Source organism: Mobula birostris, chromosome 10 (genome assembly GCF_030028105.1).
Source record: "Mobula birostris isolate sMobBir1 chromosome 10, sMobBir1.hap1, whole genome shotgun sequence".
NCBI lineage: Eukaryota > Metazoa > Chordata > Chondrichthyes > Myliobatiformes > Myliobatidae > Mobula > Mobula birostris.
In genome coordinates, this window is record NC_092379.1 from 50,329,821 (window position 1) to 50,348,969 (window position 19,149).

The following is a 19,149-nucleotide window of genomic DNA, read 5'->3' on the forward strand; positions in this document are numbered from 1 at the left end:
TATATTAGTGTCCAAGACGTCTGAAGTGTACTGTCGTCATTTTATGTATTACACTGTACTGCTGCCACAAAAAAAAACAAATTTCATGACATATGGGAGTGATGATAAACCTGATTCTGATACGGGTGTCTCCTGTGGACTGAGAGTGGGAAGGGGGGACCGGGAGAGGGGAATCATGATTGGGGGAGAGGGGAGGGAGTGGGAAACACCAGAGGGACATTCTGTAATGATCAATAAACCAATTGTTTGGGATCAAATGACCAGTGGCGGCACCGGGGATTTTTTCTTGCTGGTGCTACGGAGGGGCAAAATGATTCAGTGATGGTGCTGAGGGATGCACTGTACGGTAACAGGTATTCGCAAGGCCAGACGCGTGGCGTTAAAAAGTCAGTTTCAAGCATTATGTGCCGACTACAAATGCCTCCGTTGATCCACAAGCAACAGCAATTGATAGATCTAATATAGAAGTGAACTGTTACAGTGTCAACGGCATCGGAGACAAGCGGGGCTACACGGAGCATAAACAAAACAAACAAACAGAGCATCCGAGCAACAGCGGACAACATGAATCACGCACCGATCCCGCAATCAGTGTCAAATGCGTGTTCACCACACCAACCCACTGCTATTCGCATTACATAGACAGCAATGCCAAAAGATACACCGTTATTAAAGTCAAATAAGGCAAACAACAGATGCAAGGCTTTACCAGGCGTACTCTGACCATGCAATACCTCAATTAATTCGGCTATTGAATTTAAACAAAACTCAACAGAATCACCGCTTGGAAGTCTAAACAAAACCAGTAGGCTTAATAGCAGTAAACGTAATATTTTAGGATCTGCAGGAAACATAAGGACTATGGGGTATCCACCACAAAATAATAACAATAATCAGCATTAGTCTTGGCCCAAATTTTTAAAAAATCAACTGCACTCACCATGAATGTTTTCAGAGAAGCAGAATCCGCCTGTTGTTGTGATCAATGATTTTCTGGATGTCAAGTGCCTGGTCCTCCGGCTGTTTATGGCCAACAGAGCCAAGTTGCTGTTCCGAGCATCGCCGCTGCTGTTCCTGAAGGAGTTTTTGACGCGTCTGAGGCGAGAGAAACTCGGTTCGCATGAGGACCGACACTGACCCAGACACGCGTTCTCATCAATAACACACCGGCCGGGCCAGTGTCTGTTCGATGCCTTTAAGAAGCGACTCTGCGTCCAACCCTTCAGCTGGAGTGAAGTGCAAGAATTCTTCAAGCACTGTTTCGTTATTCAAACACCGCACCACCACTGATATTTGCTCCTTTTTACTCAAGTCTTTACTTTCACCCACCATGACGGCAAAATATCCAGCCTCCTTAATTTCTGCACGTATTTGATGTCTGACCATATCTGCCATAATACCCATAATTTCCTTTGCTTGATGAGCGTTGAAACCCACAGCCTCCTGAAGTACAATCAATTCTACCATTGAACGATGACACTTTGAAGGGATCGTTCTGGTGCTGTTGCTGCACTTCTAGTCTCCCATGCCATCCCCACTCCTCGACGAGCAGACTGCTGACACCCCACCCACAGTGCAGCCTTTATGTCGGGTAGGAGTTCAGAAGAACTAAAAGCAACAGGTGCTGAAAGTACTCCAAATGTTTTGACCAAAGTATCGGGCAGGAGGCACAGGAGCCTGAGGTCCCACCCTGCCAGGTTCAATCACATTATAAACATCAGGCTGCTGAACCAGTGTGGATAACTTCACCTGCCTCAACACCGAACTGATTCCACAACCCACACACTCACTTTCAAGGACTCTACAACTCATGTTCTCAGTATTACTTCTTTACTTTTTATATTTGCGCAGTATGCCCTCTTTTGCACATCGGTTGTTTGTCAGTCTGTGCTATTTACAGCTTTTCATAAACTCAGTGGTATTTCTTTATTTTCCTGTAAATGCCTGCAAGAAAATGAACCTCAAGGTAGTACGAGACATGGCGACAGATAGGTACTTAGATAATAAATTCACTTTGGACTTTGACTTTGACAGAAGTTCCTCAACTAGTGAAATCAGAAACACGGGGATTCTGCAGTTGCTGGAAACCTTGAAGGACACACACAAAATGGCGGACGAATAGTGAAGGGTCTCTGAACAAAACCTATTTACTCACTGCCTGTTACACCGCTGGCGCTGAGAGCAGCATTGACAGTTCCCCATCTCTGTCTGTGTAGAAGGACTCTTCATCGCTGTTCCCATAACATAAAGATTCTGTACCCTCAAAATTCCACCTTTAAATGACCTCCATTTCTGTATTACATCCTTCCCATAAAACAAATTGTCCGAATCCACTCCTTCTAAATCCTTTTTCATCTCCTCAAAGATAGCCTTTCTCCAATCACAAATCTCAACCCTGGGTCCAGTCCTATCCTTCTCCATAATTACTTTACACTTCATACTTTCTACATTATTGTCGCCAGACAATTGGTACTAGAACGTACAGTCATCACAGCGATATTTGATTCTGCGCTTCACACTCCCTGGATTACAGATATTAAGTATTATAAATATTAAAAATAGTTAACATTAGTAAATATTAAAAATTTAAATTATAAATCATAAATAGAAAATTAGAAAAATGGGAAGTAAGGTAGTGCAAAAAAACCGAGAGGCAGGTCCGGATATTTCGAGAGTACGGCCCAGATCCGGGTCAGGATCCGTTCAGCAGTCTTATCACAGTTGGAAAGAAGCTGTTCCCAAATCTGGCCGTACGAGTCTTCAAGCTCCTGAACCTTCTCCCGGAGGGAAGAGGGACGAAAAGTCTGTTGGCTGGGTGGGTCGTGTCCTTGATTATCCTGGCAGCACTGCTCCGACAGCGTGCGGTGTAAAGTGAGTCCACGGACGGAAGATTGGTTTGTGTGATGTGCTGCACCGTGTTCACAATCTTCTGCAGCTTCTTTCAGACTTGGACAGGACAACTTCCATACCAGATTGTGATTCACCCTAGAGGAATGCTTTCTGCAGTGCATTTATAAAAATTAGTGAGGGTTTTAGGGGACAGGTCAAATTTCTTTAGTTTTCTCAGGAAGTAAAGGCGCTGGTGGGCATTCTTGGCAGTGAACTCTGCTTTGTTGGGACTAAGTCAGGCCATTTGTGATATTGACCCCAAGGAACTTAAAGCTTTTGACCTGTTCACTTGCGCACAACCGATGTAAATTGGGTCGTGCGGTCCGCTACTCCTTCTGAAGTCAACAACCAATTCCTTCGTCTTGCTGACGTTGAAGGATAGGTTATTGTCTTTGCACCATGCCACCAGGTTCTTATTTCCTCTCTGTACTCAAACTCACCATTACCCGAGATATGGCCTACAATTGTTGTGTCAATTATATTGAAACTAATGGCATTGTGATCACTGGACCTGAAGTGCTCTCCAATACATACCTCTATCACCTGACCTATCTCATTCCCTAACAGGAGATCCAACACTGCCCCGTCTCTAGTTGGTACCTCTATGTATTGCTGCAAAAAACTACTTGCACACATTTTACAAACTCCAAACCATCCAGCCCTTTACAGAATGGGTTCCCAGTCTATGTGTGGAAAATTAAATCTCCCACAATCACACCCTGTGCTTACTACAAGTACCTGCTATCTCCTTACAAATGTGCTCCTCCCAATTCTTGCTCCCCATTAGGTGGCCTATAATACACCACTACAAGCGTTACTACATCTTCCCATTCCTCAATTTCACCCAAGTAGCCTCCCTAGACGAGTCCTCTAATCCATCCTGGTCATAATGGTCTGTGGACTCAGAGAGGGGGTGGGACACACTCAGGGGACGTGTGATGGTCCGTGGTCTCTGAGAGGGGGGGTGGGACACAGTCAGAGGACGTGTGATGGTCCGTGGTCTCAGAGACGGGGTGGGGGAGACGGGACCACACTCAGGGGACGTGTAATGGTCCGTGGTCTCAAAGAGGGGTGGGACACGGTCAGGGGACGTGTGATGGTCCGTGGTCTCAAAGAGGGGTGGGACACGGTCAGGGGACGTGTGATGCTCCGTGGTATCAGAGAGGGGTGGGACACGGTCAGGGAACGTGTGATGGTCTGTGGTCTCTGAGAGGGGGTGGGACACAGTCAGGGGACGTGTGATGGTCCGTGGTCTCAGAGACGGGGTGGGGGAGACGGGACACACTCAGGGGACGTGTAATGGTCCGTGGTCTCAAGAGGGGTGGGACACGGTCAGGGGACGTGTGATGGTCCGTGGTCTCAAAGAGGGGTGGGACACGGTCAGGGGACATGTGATGGTCTGTGGTCTCAGATAGGAGGTGGGACACGGTCAGGGGACGTGTGATGGTCCGTGGTCTCAGAGGGGCTGGGACACGGTCAGGGGACATGTGATGGTCCGTGGTCTCGAGAGGGGGTGGGGGAGACGGGACACTGTCAGGGGACGTGGTGATGGTTCGTGGTCTCAGAGAGGGGGTGGGACACGGTCAGGGGACGTGTGATGGTCCGTGGTCTATGAGAGGGGGTGGGACACCGTCAGGGGATGTGTGATGGTCCGTGGTCTCAGAGAGGGGTGGGGTGGAGAGGGACGGGACACTGTCAGGGGACGTGTGATGGTCCGTGGTCTCAGAGAGAGGGTGGGACATGGTCAGGGGACGTGTGATGGTCGTGGTCTCAGAGAGGGGGTGGGGGATGGTCAGGGGACGTGTGATGGTCCGTGGTCTCAGAGAGGGGGTGGGACACGGTCAGGGGACGTGTGGACGGTCCGTGGTCTCAGAGAGGGGGTGGGACACAGTCAGGGGACGTGTGACGGTCCGTGGTCTCAGAGAGGGGGTGGGACACGGTCAGGGGACGTGTGACGGTCCGTGGTCTCAGAGAGGGGGTGGACACGGTCAGGGGACATGTGACGGTCCGTGGTCTCAGAGAAGGGGTGGGACACGGTCAGGGGAAGTGTGATGGTCGGTGGTCTCAGAGAGGGGGGTGGGGGATGGTCAGGGGACGGTGTGACGGTCCGTGGTCTCAGAGAAGGGGTGGGACACGGTCAGGGGATGTGTGATGGTCGGTGGTCTCAGAGAGGGGGTGGGGGATGGTCAGGGGACGTGTGATGGTCTGTGGTCTCAGAGAGGGGATTGGGGAGATGGGAGGGAGGGAAGGAGAGGGGGAGAGTGAGGGATGGAGGGAGAGGGGGAGAGTGAGGGAGCAAGGAGAGTGTGGTACGGATGGGGTAGAGTGAGGGAGGAGAGGGGAGAGTGAGGGAAGGAGAAGGGAGAGTTTGGGAGGGAGGGAGGTAGAGGGGGAGAGTGGGGAGGGGGGAGTGAGGGAGAGGGGAGTGTGAGGGAGAGAGTGAAGGAGGGAGAGGAAGAGACTGAGGGAGAAAGGGAGAGTGAGGGAGGGAAAGGAGGAGAGGGAGGGACAGGGGGAGAGTGAGGGAGGGAGGGAGAGGGAGATTGAGGGAGGGAGAGGAGGAGAGTGAGTGACGGAGTCTGAGATTGAGAAGAGAGGGGAGAGTGAGGGGGGAGGGAGAGGGGAGAGTGAAGGAGGGAGGGAGAGGGGGAGAGTGAGGGAGGGAAGGAAAGTGAGGGAAGGAGTGGGGGGTGTAAGGGAGGGAGGGAGAGTGAGGGATGGAGTGGGAGATTGAGGGAAGGAGGGAGAGATTGAGGGAAGGAGGGTAAGATTGAGGGAGGGAGTAGAGTGAGGGAGGCAGGTGCAAAGTGAGGGAGGGAGAGGAGGAGGGTGCAGGAGAGGGGGAGAGTGACAGTGGGAGGGAGAGAGTGAGGGAGAGAGGGAGAGAGTGAGGGAGAGAGTGAGGGAGAGAGTGAGGGAGAGAGTGAGGGAGAGAGTGAGGGAGGGAGAGAGGGAGAGAGGGAGAGAGTGAGTGAGGGAGGGAGGGAGGGAGGGAGGGAGGGAGAGGGGAGAGTGAGGGAGGGAGAGGGGAGAGTGAGGGGGGAGGGGTAGAGTGAGTGAGTGAGGGGGTGAGAAGAGGGAGGCAGATTGAGGGAGGGATGGAAAGGGGAGACTGGGGGAGAGGGGGAGAGTGAGGGAGAGGGGAGAGTGGGGGGGAGGGAGGGAGGGAGAGGGGTGAGGGATGGAGAGGGGAGAGTGAAGGAGGGAGGGGGGAGTGAGGGAGGGAGAGGGGAGAGGTGAGGGAGGGAGAGGGGAGAGTGAGGGACGGACAGGGAGAGTGAGGAAGGGAGGGTTGGGTGAGGGAGGCAGGGGAGAGTGAAGGAGAGGGGGAGAGTGAGGGAGAGGGATGGAGGGAGAGGGGGAGGGGGAGTGGGGGAGTGAAGGAGTGAGGGAGGGAGAGGAGAGAGTGAGGGAGCGAGGGGAGAGTGAGGGAGGGAGAGTGAGGGAGGGATGGAGAGAGGGAGAGTGAGGGAGGGACAGGGAGAGTGAGGAAGGGAGGGTTAGGGTGAGGGAGGCAGGGGATAGTGGAGAGGGGGAGAGTGAGGGAGAGGGATGGAGGGAGAGGGGGAGGGGGAGCGGGGGAGTGAGGGAGTGAGGGAGGCAGAGAAAATGAGGGAGGGAGAGGGGAGACAGTGAGGGAGGGAATGAGGGAAGGAGGGGAGAGTGACAGAGGGTTAGGAGAGTGAGGGAGGGAGAGGAGGAGAGTGAGGGAGTTAGAATGATGGTGGGAGAGGAAGAAAGTGAGAGAGCGAGGGAGAGTAGAGAGAGAGGAGCAGAGTGGGGAGGGAGAGGAGGAGAGTGAGGGATGGAAGGAGAGGGGAGAGTGTGGAGGGAGGAGGAGGGAGAGTGAGGGAGGGATGGAGAGAGGGAGTGTGAGGGAGGGATGGAGAGAGGGAGAGTGAGGGAGGGACAGGGAGAGTGAGGAAGGGAGGGTTAGGGTGAGAGAGGCAGGGAGAGTGAAGGAGAGAGGGAGAGTGAGGGAGAGGAGAGAGGGTAGGGGGAGAGGGGAGTGAGGGAGTGAGGTAGTGAGGGAGGGAGGGATAGTGAGGGAGGGAGAGGGGGAGAGTGAGGGAAGAAGGTTGAGGAGGAGAGTGAGGGAGGCAGAGGAGGACAGTCAGGGAGGGGGAGAGTGAGTGAGGGAGGGAGAGAGTGATGGGGAGAGTGACTGAGGGAGGGAGAGAGTGAGTGAGGGAGGGAGGGAGGGAGGGAGGGAGGGAGAGGGGAGAGTGAGGGAGGGAGAGGGAGAGTCAGGGAGAGAGAGTCAAGAAGGGAGGGAGAATGAGGGAGGGAGGGGGAGAGTGAAGGAAGGAATAGGGGAGAGTGAGGGAGAGGGGGAGGGGCAGAGGGAGGGAGGGAGAGTGAGGGTGGGAAGGTGGGAGAGTGAGGAAAGGAGAGGGGAGAGTGAGAGAGTGAGGGAGAATGAGGGGGGAGAGTGAGCAAGAGAGGGTGATGGGAGAGTGAGGGAAGGAGAGGGGGAGAGTGAGGGAGGGAGAGGGGAGAGTGAGGGAGGGTGAAGGAAGGAATGGGGAGAGTGAGGTTGGGGGAGGAGGAGGGTGAGGGGGAGAGTGAGGGAGGGAGGGAGAGTGAGAGAGTGTGGCAGAGGGGGAGAGTGAGGGAGAGGGAGAGTGAGGGAGGGAGAGGGGAGACTGAGGGAGGGAAGGGGACAGTGAGGGAGGGAGGGGAGAGTGAGGGAGAGAGGGGAGAGTGATGGAGGGAGGGAGAGGGGAGAGTGATGGAGGGAGGGAGAGGGGAGAGTGATGGAGGGAGGGAGAGGGGAGAGTGATGGAGGGAGGGGGAGAGTGTGAGAGGGAGGGAGACTGAAGGAGGGAGAGGGGAGAGTGTGGGATGGAGAGGGAGAGTGAGGGAGGGAGGGGGAGGGGGAGAGTGAGGGAATGTGGCAGAGGGGAGAGTGAGAGGGGAGGTAGAGTGAGGGAGGGAGAGGAGGAGAGTGAGGGAGTTAGAGGAGGAGCGTGAGGGAGGGAGTGATGGAGGGGGAGAGAGGGAGAGTGAGGGAGGGGGACGGGGAGAGTGAGGGAGGGAGAGAGGGAGGGAGGGAAGGAGAGGGAAGAGTGAGGGAGGGAGAGGGAAGAGTGAGGGAGGGAGGGAGAGGGAAGAGTGAGGGAGGGAGGGAGGGAGAGGTAGTGAGGGAGGGAGTGGGAGTGTGAGGGAGGGAGGGAATGTGAGAGTGAGGGAGGGATGGGGAGAGTGAGGGAGGTAGGGGGAGAGTGAGGGAGGGATATTTATTACCCCTGAACCATCAGGAAGGAGGTACAGGAATGTCAGGACCTACATCACCAGGTTCAGAAACAGTTATTACCCCTCAAGCATCAGTACGGAGGTACAGGAGCCTCAGGTCCCTCACCACCAGGTTCAGAGACAGTTATTAGCCCTCAACCATCAATAAGGAGGTACAGGTGCCTCAGGTCCCACACAACCATGCTCAGGAAGAGTTATTACCCCTCAACCATCAGGATGGACGTACAGGAGCCTCAGGACCCACACCACCAGGTTCAGATACAGTAATTACTCCTCAACGATAAGTGCAGGAGGTACAGGAGCCTCAGGTACAACACCACCAGGTTCAGGAACAGTTATTACCTTTCAACTATGAGGAAGGAGGTACAGGAGCCTCAGGACCTGCACCACCAGGTTCAGGAACAGTTATTACCCCCCAACCATCAGGAAGAAGGTACAGGAGCCTCAGGACCTATACCACCAGGTTCAGGAACAGTTATTACCCCCCAGCCATCAGGAAGAAGGCACTGTAGCCTGAGGTCCCAGACTACCTGGTTCAGGAATAGTTATTACCCCTCAAACAGAAGGAAGGATTTACAGGAACGTTAGAACCCACACCACCAGGTTCATAAACAGTTATTACCCCTCAACCATCAGGAAGGAGGTACAGGAAAGTCAGGACCTACATCATCAGGTTCAGGAACAGTTATTACCCCTTAACCAACAGTACGGAGGTACAGGAGCCTCAGGTCCCTCACCACCAGGTTCAAAGACAGTTATTAGCCCTCAACCATCAATAAGGAGGTACAGGTGCCTCAGGTCCCACACAACCATGCTCAGGAAGAGTTATTACCCCTCAACCATCAGGATGGACGTACAGGAGCCTTAGGTCCCACACCGCCAGGTTTAGGAATAGTTACTACCCCCTCAACCATCAGCACGGAGGTACAGGAGACTCAGGAACAACAACACCAGCTTCAGGAACAGTTACTACTCCTCAACAGTAAGGGAAGGAAGTACAGGAGCCTCAGATCCAACACCACCAGTTTAGGAACAGTTATTACCCCCTCAGCCATCAGGAGGGAGCGACAGGAGCCTCAGGTCCCACACCACCAGGTTCAGAGACAGTTATTAGCCCTCAACCATCAGTATGGAGGTACAAGACCCTCAGGTACCACAAGACCAAGGTTCAGAAACAGTTATTACCCCTCAACCATCAGGAGGGAGCGACAAGAGCCTCAGGTCCCACACCACCAGGTTCAGAGACAGTTATTACCCCTCAACCTTCAGAATGAAGGCACTGGAGCCTCAGGAACCACACCACCATGTTCAGGTATAATTATTACCCTCTCAACCATCAGGAAGGAGGCACAGGAGCTTCAAGACTTGCACTACCCGGTTCAGGAACGGTTATTACCCCTCAACCATCAGGAAGGAGGTACTGGAGCCCCAGGTCCCACACCACCATGTTCAGCAACTGGTATTACCCCTCAACCGTCAGGGTGAAGGTACAGGAGCATCAGGACCTACAGCACCAGGTTCAGGAGCAGTTACTACACCCTCAACCATCAGCAAGGAGGTACAGAGCCTCAGGTTCCACACAACCAAGGTTCAGAAACAGCTATTATCCCTTAACCATCAGTACGGAGGTACAGGAGCCCCAGGTCCCACACCACATGTTCAGGAACAGTTATTACCCCTCAACCACCAGGAAGGAGGTACAGGAATGGCAGGACCCACATCACCAGGTTCAGGAGCAGTTGTTACTCCTCCACGATAAGTGAAGGAGGTGCAGGAGCCTCAGGTCCCACACCACCAGGTTCAGGAACAGTTATTACCTTTCAACTATGAGGAAGGAGGTACAGGAGCCTCAGGACCCACACCACCAGGTTCAGGAACAGTTATTACCCGCCAACCATCAGGAAGAGGGTACAGGAGCCTCAGGACCCATACCACCAGGTTCAGGAACAGTTATTACTCCTCAACCATCAGGAAAAAGGCACTGGAGACTCAGGTCCCACACCACAAGGTTCAGGAATACTTATTACCCTCTCAAACAGAAGGAAGGATTTACATGAACGTTAGAACCCATACCACCAGGTTCAGAAACAGTTATTACCCCTCAACCATCAGGAAGGAGGTACAGGAGTCTCAGGACCCACCCCACCAGGTTCAGGAGCAGCTATTACACCTCAACCAACAGAAAGGAGGTACAGTACCTTCAGGTCCCACAACACCAGGTTCATAAACAGTTATTACCCTCAACCATCAGGAAGGAGGTACAGGAATGTCAGAACCTACATCACCAGGTTCAGTAACAGTTATTACCCCTCAAGCATCAGCACGGAGGTACAGGAGACTCAGGACCAACACCACCAGGTTCAGGAGCAGTTATTACTCCTCAACGATAAGTGGAGGTGGTACAGGAGCCTCAGGACCCACACCAGCAGGTTCAGGAACATTTATTACCCCTCAACAATCAGGAAGGAGGTAACAGGAGCCTCAGGACCCACACCACTAGGTTCAGGAATAGTTATTACCCCTCAACCATCAGGAAAAAGGCACTGGAGCCTCAGGACCCACACCACAAGGTTCAGGAACATTTATTACCCCTCAACCATCAGGACTGATGTACAGGAGCCTTATGTCCCACACCACCAGGTTCAGAAACAGTTGTTACCCCTCAGTCATCAGGACGGATGTGAAGGAGCTTCATAAGCCACACCACCAGGTTCAGGAACAGTTGTTACTCCTCAACCATCAGGAAGGAGGTACAGGGGCCTCAGAGCCCACCCCACGAGGATCAGGAACATTTATTACCCCTCAACCATTAGAAAGGAGCACAGGAAGTTAGTATAATTTGCACATGGCACATTTAGATGGAGACATGACGTAAAGGATTTTTTTTCCTCATGTATGTGAAAGATGTAAGAAATAAAGTCAATTCTTTATCATTTTTGAATGCTTTTCAACTGTTGAGTCCTGACAAACACACCACAGCAAGTTCCTAGTACAGGAAAACGTAATATTTAATCCCTGATCCTTTATTTTCCCTCTCAACGCCAGTCTCCAGCTTTCTCCCCATAACCTCTGAAGCTCTGACTCAACAAGGCGGCACCAACCCCGCTTTGGCCACACCCAATGTCTTGGCCTCGTCCGCCACCTTGTGACAACGCATTCCACAGACTCGGCGCCCTCTGGCCGAGCAGGGCCCTCCGCAGGCAGCACTGCAGTACATAAGCGAGCCCTTCGGCCCATCTAGTCCATGGTGGAAATGTTTTCCTTCATCTCTACTCCCAAGGGTCGACCGTCTATTCTGAGGCTAAATGTAAGAACTCGACTTGGATGGTGAGCGGACCGACCCACAAACACCCTCCCTCCCGCCCACAACACTACCGGCGACGGACGGACGCACCCCACCCACACAATACCGGATTGCCTGCCATTTATTTGGTCGTTACCTCTTCCGCCACATCATCTCGGCCCGGGCTTTACGGGCTCGGCAGAGAATTACGGTGTCGGGTTGGGAAGCGTCTTGCAGGGTCTCGCAGTCATCTTCCCCGTGGCTGGCAGTCGCAGCCCCCGAGCTCCCTTCTGGAAGAGCCTCCTTTGAGGAGCCTCGGGACAGCTCGTTCAGGGAGCGTCTCATTTTGCCGGAAGATCAGAGCGAGAGAGAGAGAGAAATCTCCCCGTCAGACCCGAGGCAAAGCAACAGATTCGGCTGCGGTTTTGGTCCGAATGGGGCCGAGGCCAGTCACCGACACCAGGCATGGTTGGCCGGCCAGTTAGACTCCGCCACAGGCCGAGCGCCTGGCTCGGGAACCGAAAGGGCTCCCAATAATTCCGCGTCAGGTGGGACTCGCTCTCCTCGCAACCTCAAACGGGGACCACGGTAACGCCGCCAACGGCAAGGCGCCGTGACACCTCGGGGTGCTCCGAAGTTCTCATGGCCCCTTCCGGCTCTCCTAATTTCATTCTCAAACTCCTTCCTGCTGGCTTTATAATCTTCCAGATCTCCATCATTAGTTTCTTAAACCTTCCGTAAGCTTTTCTTCTTGACTAGATTTACAACAGCCTTTCTACGCCACGGTTCCTGTTACCGACCGTCCTTTCCCTGTCTCATTGGAACGTCTCTAAGCAGAACTCCACGCAAATATCCCCTCAACATTTGCCACACTTCACCGTACATTTCCCTGAGAATCTCTGTTCCCAATTTCTGCTTCCAATTTCCTGCCTGATAGCCTCATATTCCCCCTTACTCCAATTAAACGTTTTCCTAACTTGTCTGTGACTATCCCTCTCCAATGCTGTGGTAAAGGAGATAGGAATTCTGATCACAGGAGATAGAATTGTCCGCACAGAAACGTCAGATTGAATATAAAATCCCAATCCACCCCAATCCCCTCCCTCACACAAAAGCGAATAGATCATCCACAGGGAAACTTCAGATTGACCATCGAACAACAAAACCCCTCCCTCACACAAAAACGAACAGATCATCCACAGGAAAACGTCAGATTGACCATCAAATCCCCAAACCCTCCCCCCCCAATCCCCTCCCTCACACAAAATTTAACAGATTATCCACACGGAAACGTGAGATTGAACATCAAACCCAAACACCCCCCAATCCCCTCCCTCACACAAAAACTAACAGATCATCCACACGGAAACGTGAGATTGAACATCAAACCCCAATCCCCTCCCTCACACAAAACCGTACAGATCATCCACAGGGAAACGTCAGATTGACCATCAAACCCCAAACACCCCCCAATCCCCTTCCTGACACAAAAACTAACAGATCGTACACATGGAAATGTCAGATTGAACATCAAATCCCAAACACCCCCCAATCCCCTTCCTGACACAAAAACTAACAGATCGTACACATGGAAATGTCAGATTGAACATCAAATCCCAAACCACCCCAATCCCCTCCCTGACACAAAAACTAACAGATTGTACACAGAGAAACGTCAGATTGAACAGCAAATCCCAAACCCCCCACAATCCCCTCTCTCACACAAAAACGAACAGATCGTCCACAAGGAAACGTCAGATTGAACATCAAACCCCAAACACCCCCAAATCCCCTTCCTCACACAAAAACGAACAGATCATCCACAGGAAAACGTAGGATTGACCATCAAATCCCAAAACCCCCCAATCCCCTCCCTCACACAAAATTTAACAGATCATCCACACGGAAACGTGAGATTGAACATCAAACCCCAATCCACCCCAATCCCCTCCCTCACACAAAACTGTACAGATCATCCACAGGGAAACGTCAGATTGACCATCAAACCCCAAACACCCCCAATCCCCTCCCTGACACAAAAACTAACAGATCATACACACAGAAACGTCAGATTGAACATCAAATCCCAAACCCCCCCATCCCCTCCCTCACACAAGATCTAACAGATCATCCACACAGAAACGTGAGATCAAACGCCAATCCCCTCCCTCACACAAAAACAAACAGATCATCCACAACGAAACCTCAGATTGACCATCAAACCCCAAACACCCCCGCCCCCGCCCAATCCCCTGTCTCACACAAAAACTAACAGATCATCCACACGGAAACGTCAGATTGAACATCAAACAACAAAACCCCTCCCTCACACAAAAACGAAGTGATCGTCTACATGGAAACTTCAGATTAAACATCAAACCCCAAACCCCCCCTCCCCAATCTCCTCCCTCACACAAAAACTAACAGATCATCCACAGGGAAACTCAGATTGACCATCAAACCAAAATTCTCCCCCCCGAATCCCCTCCACCTCACAAAAGCTAACAGATCATCCACACAAAAACGTCAGATTGAACATCAAATCCCAAACACCCCCCAATCCCCTCCCTCACACAAAAACTAACAGATCGTCCACACAGAAACGTGAGATTTGACATCAAACCCCAAGCCCCCCCAATCCCCTCCCTCACACAAAAACGAACTGATCGTCTACATGGAAACTTCAGATTAAACATCAAACCCCAACCCTCCCAATCTCCTCACTCACGCAAAAACTAACAGATCATCCACAGGGAAACGTCAGATTGAACATCAAACCACAACCTCCCAAATCCCCTCCAATACACAAAAACTAACAGATCATCCACGGGGAAACTTAGATTGAACATCAAATCCCAAATTCTCCGCCCCCCGGATCCCCTCCACCTCACAAAAGCTAACAGATCATCCACACAAAAACGTCAGATTGAACATCAAATCCCAAACCCCCCCAATCCCCTCCCTCACACAAAAACTAACAGATCATCCACACGGAAACGTGAGATTGGCCATCAAATTCCAAATCCCCCCAATCCCCTCCCTCACACAAAATAAAACAGATCGTCCACATGGAAACGTCAGATTGACTATCAAACCCAACACCCCCCAATCCCCTCCCTCACACAAAAACCAACAGATCGTCCAAACGGAAACGTCAGATTGAACATCAAATCCCAACCCCCACCCCCCCAATCCCCTCCCTCACACAAAAACTAACAGATCGTCCACACAGAAACGTGAGATTGAACATCAAACCCCAAACCCCCCCAATCCCCTCCCTCACACAAAAACGAACTGATCGTCCACATGGAAACTTCAGATTAAACATCAAACCCCAACCCTCCCAATCTCCTCACTCACGCAAAAACTAACAAAAACTAACTGATTGTCCACACAGAAACGTCAGATTGAACATCAATCCACAACCCCCCCCCCTTCCCCTATCTCCCCCACACAAAAACAGTAGAACTGATTAGGACATTTCATTTATTCTCTTTGGTTAATGTGTTGGGGAGTTGTTGGGATATAATTTTACTGCTAACAGATTTTTCTGCCCCACTCTGGTGGATTTTCCGTTCATGGGAGTTATATGATTTTTCCATCTGTGTTCCAGCAAGTTGGGCACACTGTGAAATGTACACCCTTTTGTTGTATCACAGCCTGAACATTGATCCTATCACTGCTCAACTGTACCCCTGTTTTCTCTCCTCTTCCAGAGCAGACTCGATGGGCTGAATGGCTTAATTCTGCTGTTTACAGTCTGTGCAAACATCTCGGGCACCTGTATATAGTTGGGGTGCCCAAGACTTCTGCACGCAGTACTGTGTTTGTCAACGTGCACTGAGAGCGTGCTTTTAAATCCGGCGGGAGCAAAGGGATGTTGGGAATTTTGTGTGTGTGGAATACCGCCGTAGGGGTGTGGGGACAGGTGGCAGAGATGGTGTGTCTGGCGGGGGTACCGACACACTCGGCCCTGAGACACCAGGCAAGGTCATTTGATTCCAAACAATTGGTTTATCGATCATTACGGAATGTCTCCCTGATGCTTCCCACTCCCACCCTTTTCCCCAGCATGATTCCCCTCTCCCTGCCCCCCTTCCCACTCTCAGTCCACAATGGAGACCCACATCGGAATCAGGTTTATCGTCACTCATATATGTCATGAAACTTGTTTTATTTTGTGTGGCTACAGTGCAGTACAATACGTAAAATTACTACAGTGTTCTGCAAATTTTTAACCTCCCTCGCTGTGTGTGTGTGTGTGTGTGTGTGTGTGTGTGTCTCTCTCTCTCTCTCTCTATATATATATATATATATATATATACACACACACACATAATGTACACCTTGTGTGTTGTCAGATCTGTTGTTCTCAATATGAGAAACTCTGTCTGATTCCTAGTCCCAACTTTTTGACTGAATAGATGCCGAATGATTAATGGCAGGAGAATGTCAGGTTTTCATGAGATCCTGTCTGCCACCATTGTCTATCTTAAATGCTGGTCTGCTGCAGTGTTTCTGGCTGTTTTAAACAGTTTGTTCCCTGCAATTTCTTTTTCATTCCCTTTCATGTCACTTGTGTTTGAGTTTCTTTCCTTGCACAGACTGATCCAAGTTGGTCTCATTTTCTTTGGTGATAAATGAGGATCAGATTTGATTGATTTTTTTTAAAAGCAATCCGTGTGTTCAGATCCTTCCCTCACTTCTCCAGCTCTCATCCCTGGATGACGGAACTGCTGGCTTTGTGGCCAAGCTTGTGGACGATACAAAGATGGGTAGTGGGGGCCGGTGGTGTTGAGGAAGCAGGGAGGACTTGGACAGATTAGGAGAACGGACAAAGAAGTGGCAGATGGAATGCAGTGTCGGGAAGTGTACATACATGCACTTTGGTAGAAGGAGTAAAGGCATGGGCTATTTTCGAAACAGGGAGAAAATTTTAAAAACCCGATGTACAGAGGGACTTGGGAGTTCTCGCGCAGGATTATCTAAAGGATAAGTTGCTGGATACGTCATCGGGGAGGAAGGCAAATGTGATGTGGGCATTCATCTCGAGAGGACTAGAATACGAAAGCAAGGATGTGATGATGAGGCTTTATAGGGCACTGGTGAGGCCTCACTTGGAGTATTGTGAGCAATTTTGGGAGCCTTATCTGAGCAAGGATGTGCTGACATTAGAGAGGAGGTTCACAGGGATGATCCCAGGGATGGAAGGGTTAACGTGTGAGGAACATTGGAATGCTCTGCTCTGGGCCTGTACTCACCAGAGTTGAGATGGGAGGATCTGACTGAAACCCGCCAGATAGCGAAAGGCCTCGACAGAGTGAACATGGTGGGCACAGCCTCAGAATAGAAAGTCCTCCCTTTAGAACAGAGATGAGAAGGAATTTCTTTTGGCAGAGGGTGATGAATCTATGGAATTCATTTCACAGAATCACGGTCTTTGACCATGATTGTTCATGGCATATTTTTCCTCAGACGTAATTTGCCACTGCCGCCTTCCGGGTGGCGGGTGGAGATACGTCCCTACCGAAGGAGGTGTAAGGCACTCCTTCCCTCCACTAGCCTGCAAGTCACCCTTGGGCAGGGTGTAGCACCTGCTTAGCCCCCCCCACACCCTCCCAGATCTAGGTCACATGAAGCCACAGGAGCAGGTGGTGGATGGTCGTATGAGCAGCCGGTGCAGATCACAAGTTCTGATTATGTGACTGCTGACGCCAGGCGGACAATCACTGAAGAGTATTGATAATGTGGCTGGGGTGAGGTCACCTGTCTTGTAAAGACACTGGCCAGAAGAAGGCAATGGCAAACCACTTCTGTAGAAGAATTTGCCGAGAACAATCATGGTCGTGGAAAGACCATGATCGCCCACGTCATGCAACACGGCGCATGATGATGTCAGGCGACGTGGCCCATAACGAATGAACTAAGAGACAGTGAAAATACTTGCTTCGCGTGCCCTCCGCAGAGATTATTTCATTCCAACACGACATTTGAGGGAAGACAATAACGGAATGCAGAATATATTACAGTTACTCAGAAAGTGCAACGCCAGCTGATAATAAAGTGAACAGTTACAATGAGGTACATTGTGAGGTTAAGAGTCTATGTTATCCTGTTAGGGGATCGTTCAGTGGTCCTATAACAGCAGATTAAAAACTGACCTGGAACCGCGTGGCACTTTATCCGTCTGTCTGATGGGAGGGGAGAGGATGAAATAATCTAGATTGACAAGTTTTGTCTTTTTTCACAAATGCTGCTTAACTACAGTACAGTGCAAAAGTATATATATATATATATACTGTGTATAGGTAGGGTGCCCAAGACTTTTGCACAGTACTGTATTTGTCAATGTGGAGCGGAGAGTGAGTTTGTAAATCCGATGGGAGTAAAGGACGTTGGGAATGGCGAGGACGGAGCACTGCGGGAGGGGTGTGGGACAGGTGGCAGAGAAGGAGTGCCAGAGGCAGGTGCAAACACACCCAGTCCTGAGAGACCAGGCAAGGTCATCTGATTCCAAACAATTGGTTTATTGGTCATTACAGAATGTCCCTCTGGTGCTTCCCGCTCCCTCTCCTCTCCCTTTCCCTTTTCCCAACCATGATTCCCCTCTCCCTGCCCCCTTCTACTCTCTGTCCACAATAGACACCCACATCAGAATCAGCTTTATTGTCACTCACATATGTCGTGAAATTTTAGTCCTCATGGCAGCAGTACAGAATTGAGAGCTACAGAGTAGGAGTTTGAAGAGATTTGGTATGTCAACAAATGCACTTGAAAACTTCTGTGGAGAGCATTCTGACACTGTCAGATATGGGGGTGGGGGGAGGTGGGGGCTACTGCATAGGACCGAAAGAAGCTGCAGAGGGTGGTAAATCTAGTCAGCGCCATCTTGGGCACTAGTCTACGAAGTACCCAGGGTATCTTCAAGGAGCGGTGTCTCAGAAAGGCAGCGTCCATTATTAAGGACCTCCAGCACCCAGGTCATGCCCTTTTCTCACTGTTACAATCAGGTAGGAGGGACAGAAGCCTGACAGCACACACTCAGCGATTCAGGAACAGCTTCTTTCTCTGCCATCCGATTCCCAAATGGACATTGAACCCTTGGACACTACCTCGCTTTTTTAATCTATATTATTTCTGTTTCTGCACAATTTTGTATCTATTCAACATGCATATACTGTAATTGATTTACTTATTTATTTTTCTTTTTTTCTTCTTCATTACGTGTTGCGTTGAACGGTCACTGCTAATCGGACAAATTACACGACACATGCCAGTGATAATAAACCTGATTCTGTGTGATACATAAATTTACTACAGTACGGTGTAAAAGTCTTGGGCACCCCACTATATACCTGAGCCTTTTGCACAGTGCTTTATGTCTTGTAGTTTTGTGATCTGCCTGCACAGTTCTTTGGCTTTTAGCTATCCTTCCGTTTTGCCGCAGGTTGGACGGAGTACAGCTGGAGATTACCGCACGTTTGTTTGGGTTCCTCTCCCGAAGGAGGCCAGTCAGGTGGAACACCAGCAGCAAGTAACGTTCGAAGGTAAGGGGAGTTTGAAAGCTTCCGATGCACCCAGCTTGCTCATAGAGTGTTGCCCAAAAGAGGGACCTTAGATGCTGTGAGTCGATTCAGTTCCTCAGTGAAGTTACTGATTGGTTCTCGGAACGCAGGAGAAGTCCACGATTGGTTAATGTCAAGTGTAAAGGAGAACAAAAT

The 19,149-nt window shown here is 50.9% G+C and overlaps 2 protein-coding genes across 2 annotated transcripts in view; one reads left to right on the top strand and one right to left on the bottom strand.

Annotated features, from left to right (window-relative positions):
* LOC140203674 (uncharacterized) overlaps positions 1–11,773 on the bottom strand; it is an 87,193-nt gene extending 75,420 nt beyond the window's left edge. The window contains exon 1 of the mRNA XM_072269722.1: positions 11,586–11,773. Coding sequence (XP_072125823.1) covers positions 11,586–11,773 — 188 coding nt within the window. The remainder of the gene's footprint in view (positions 1–11,585) is intronic.
* A 120-nt stretch (positions 11,774–11,893) lies between these two features.
* LOC140203675 (serine/threonine-protein phosphatase 4 regulatory subunit 1-like) overlaps positions 11,894–19,149 on the top strand; it is a 55,643-nt gene continuing 48,387 nt past the window's right edge. Inside the window, exons 1-2 of the mRNA XM_072269723.1 lie at positions 11,894–11,908; positions 18,876–18,962. Of these exons, the coding sequence (XP_072125824.1) occupies positions 11,894–11,908; positions 18,876–18,962 (102 nt within the window). The remainder of the gene's footprint in view (positions 11,909–18,875; positions 18,963–19,149) is intronic.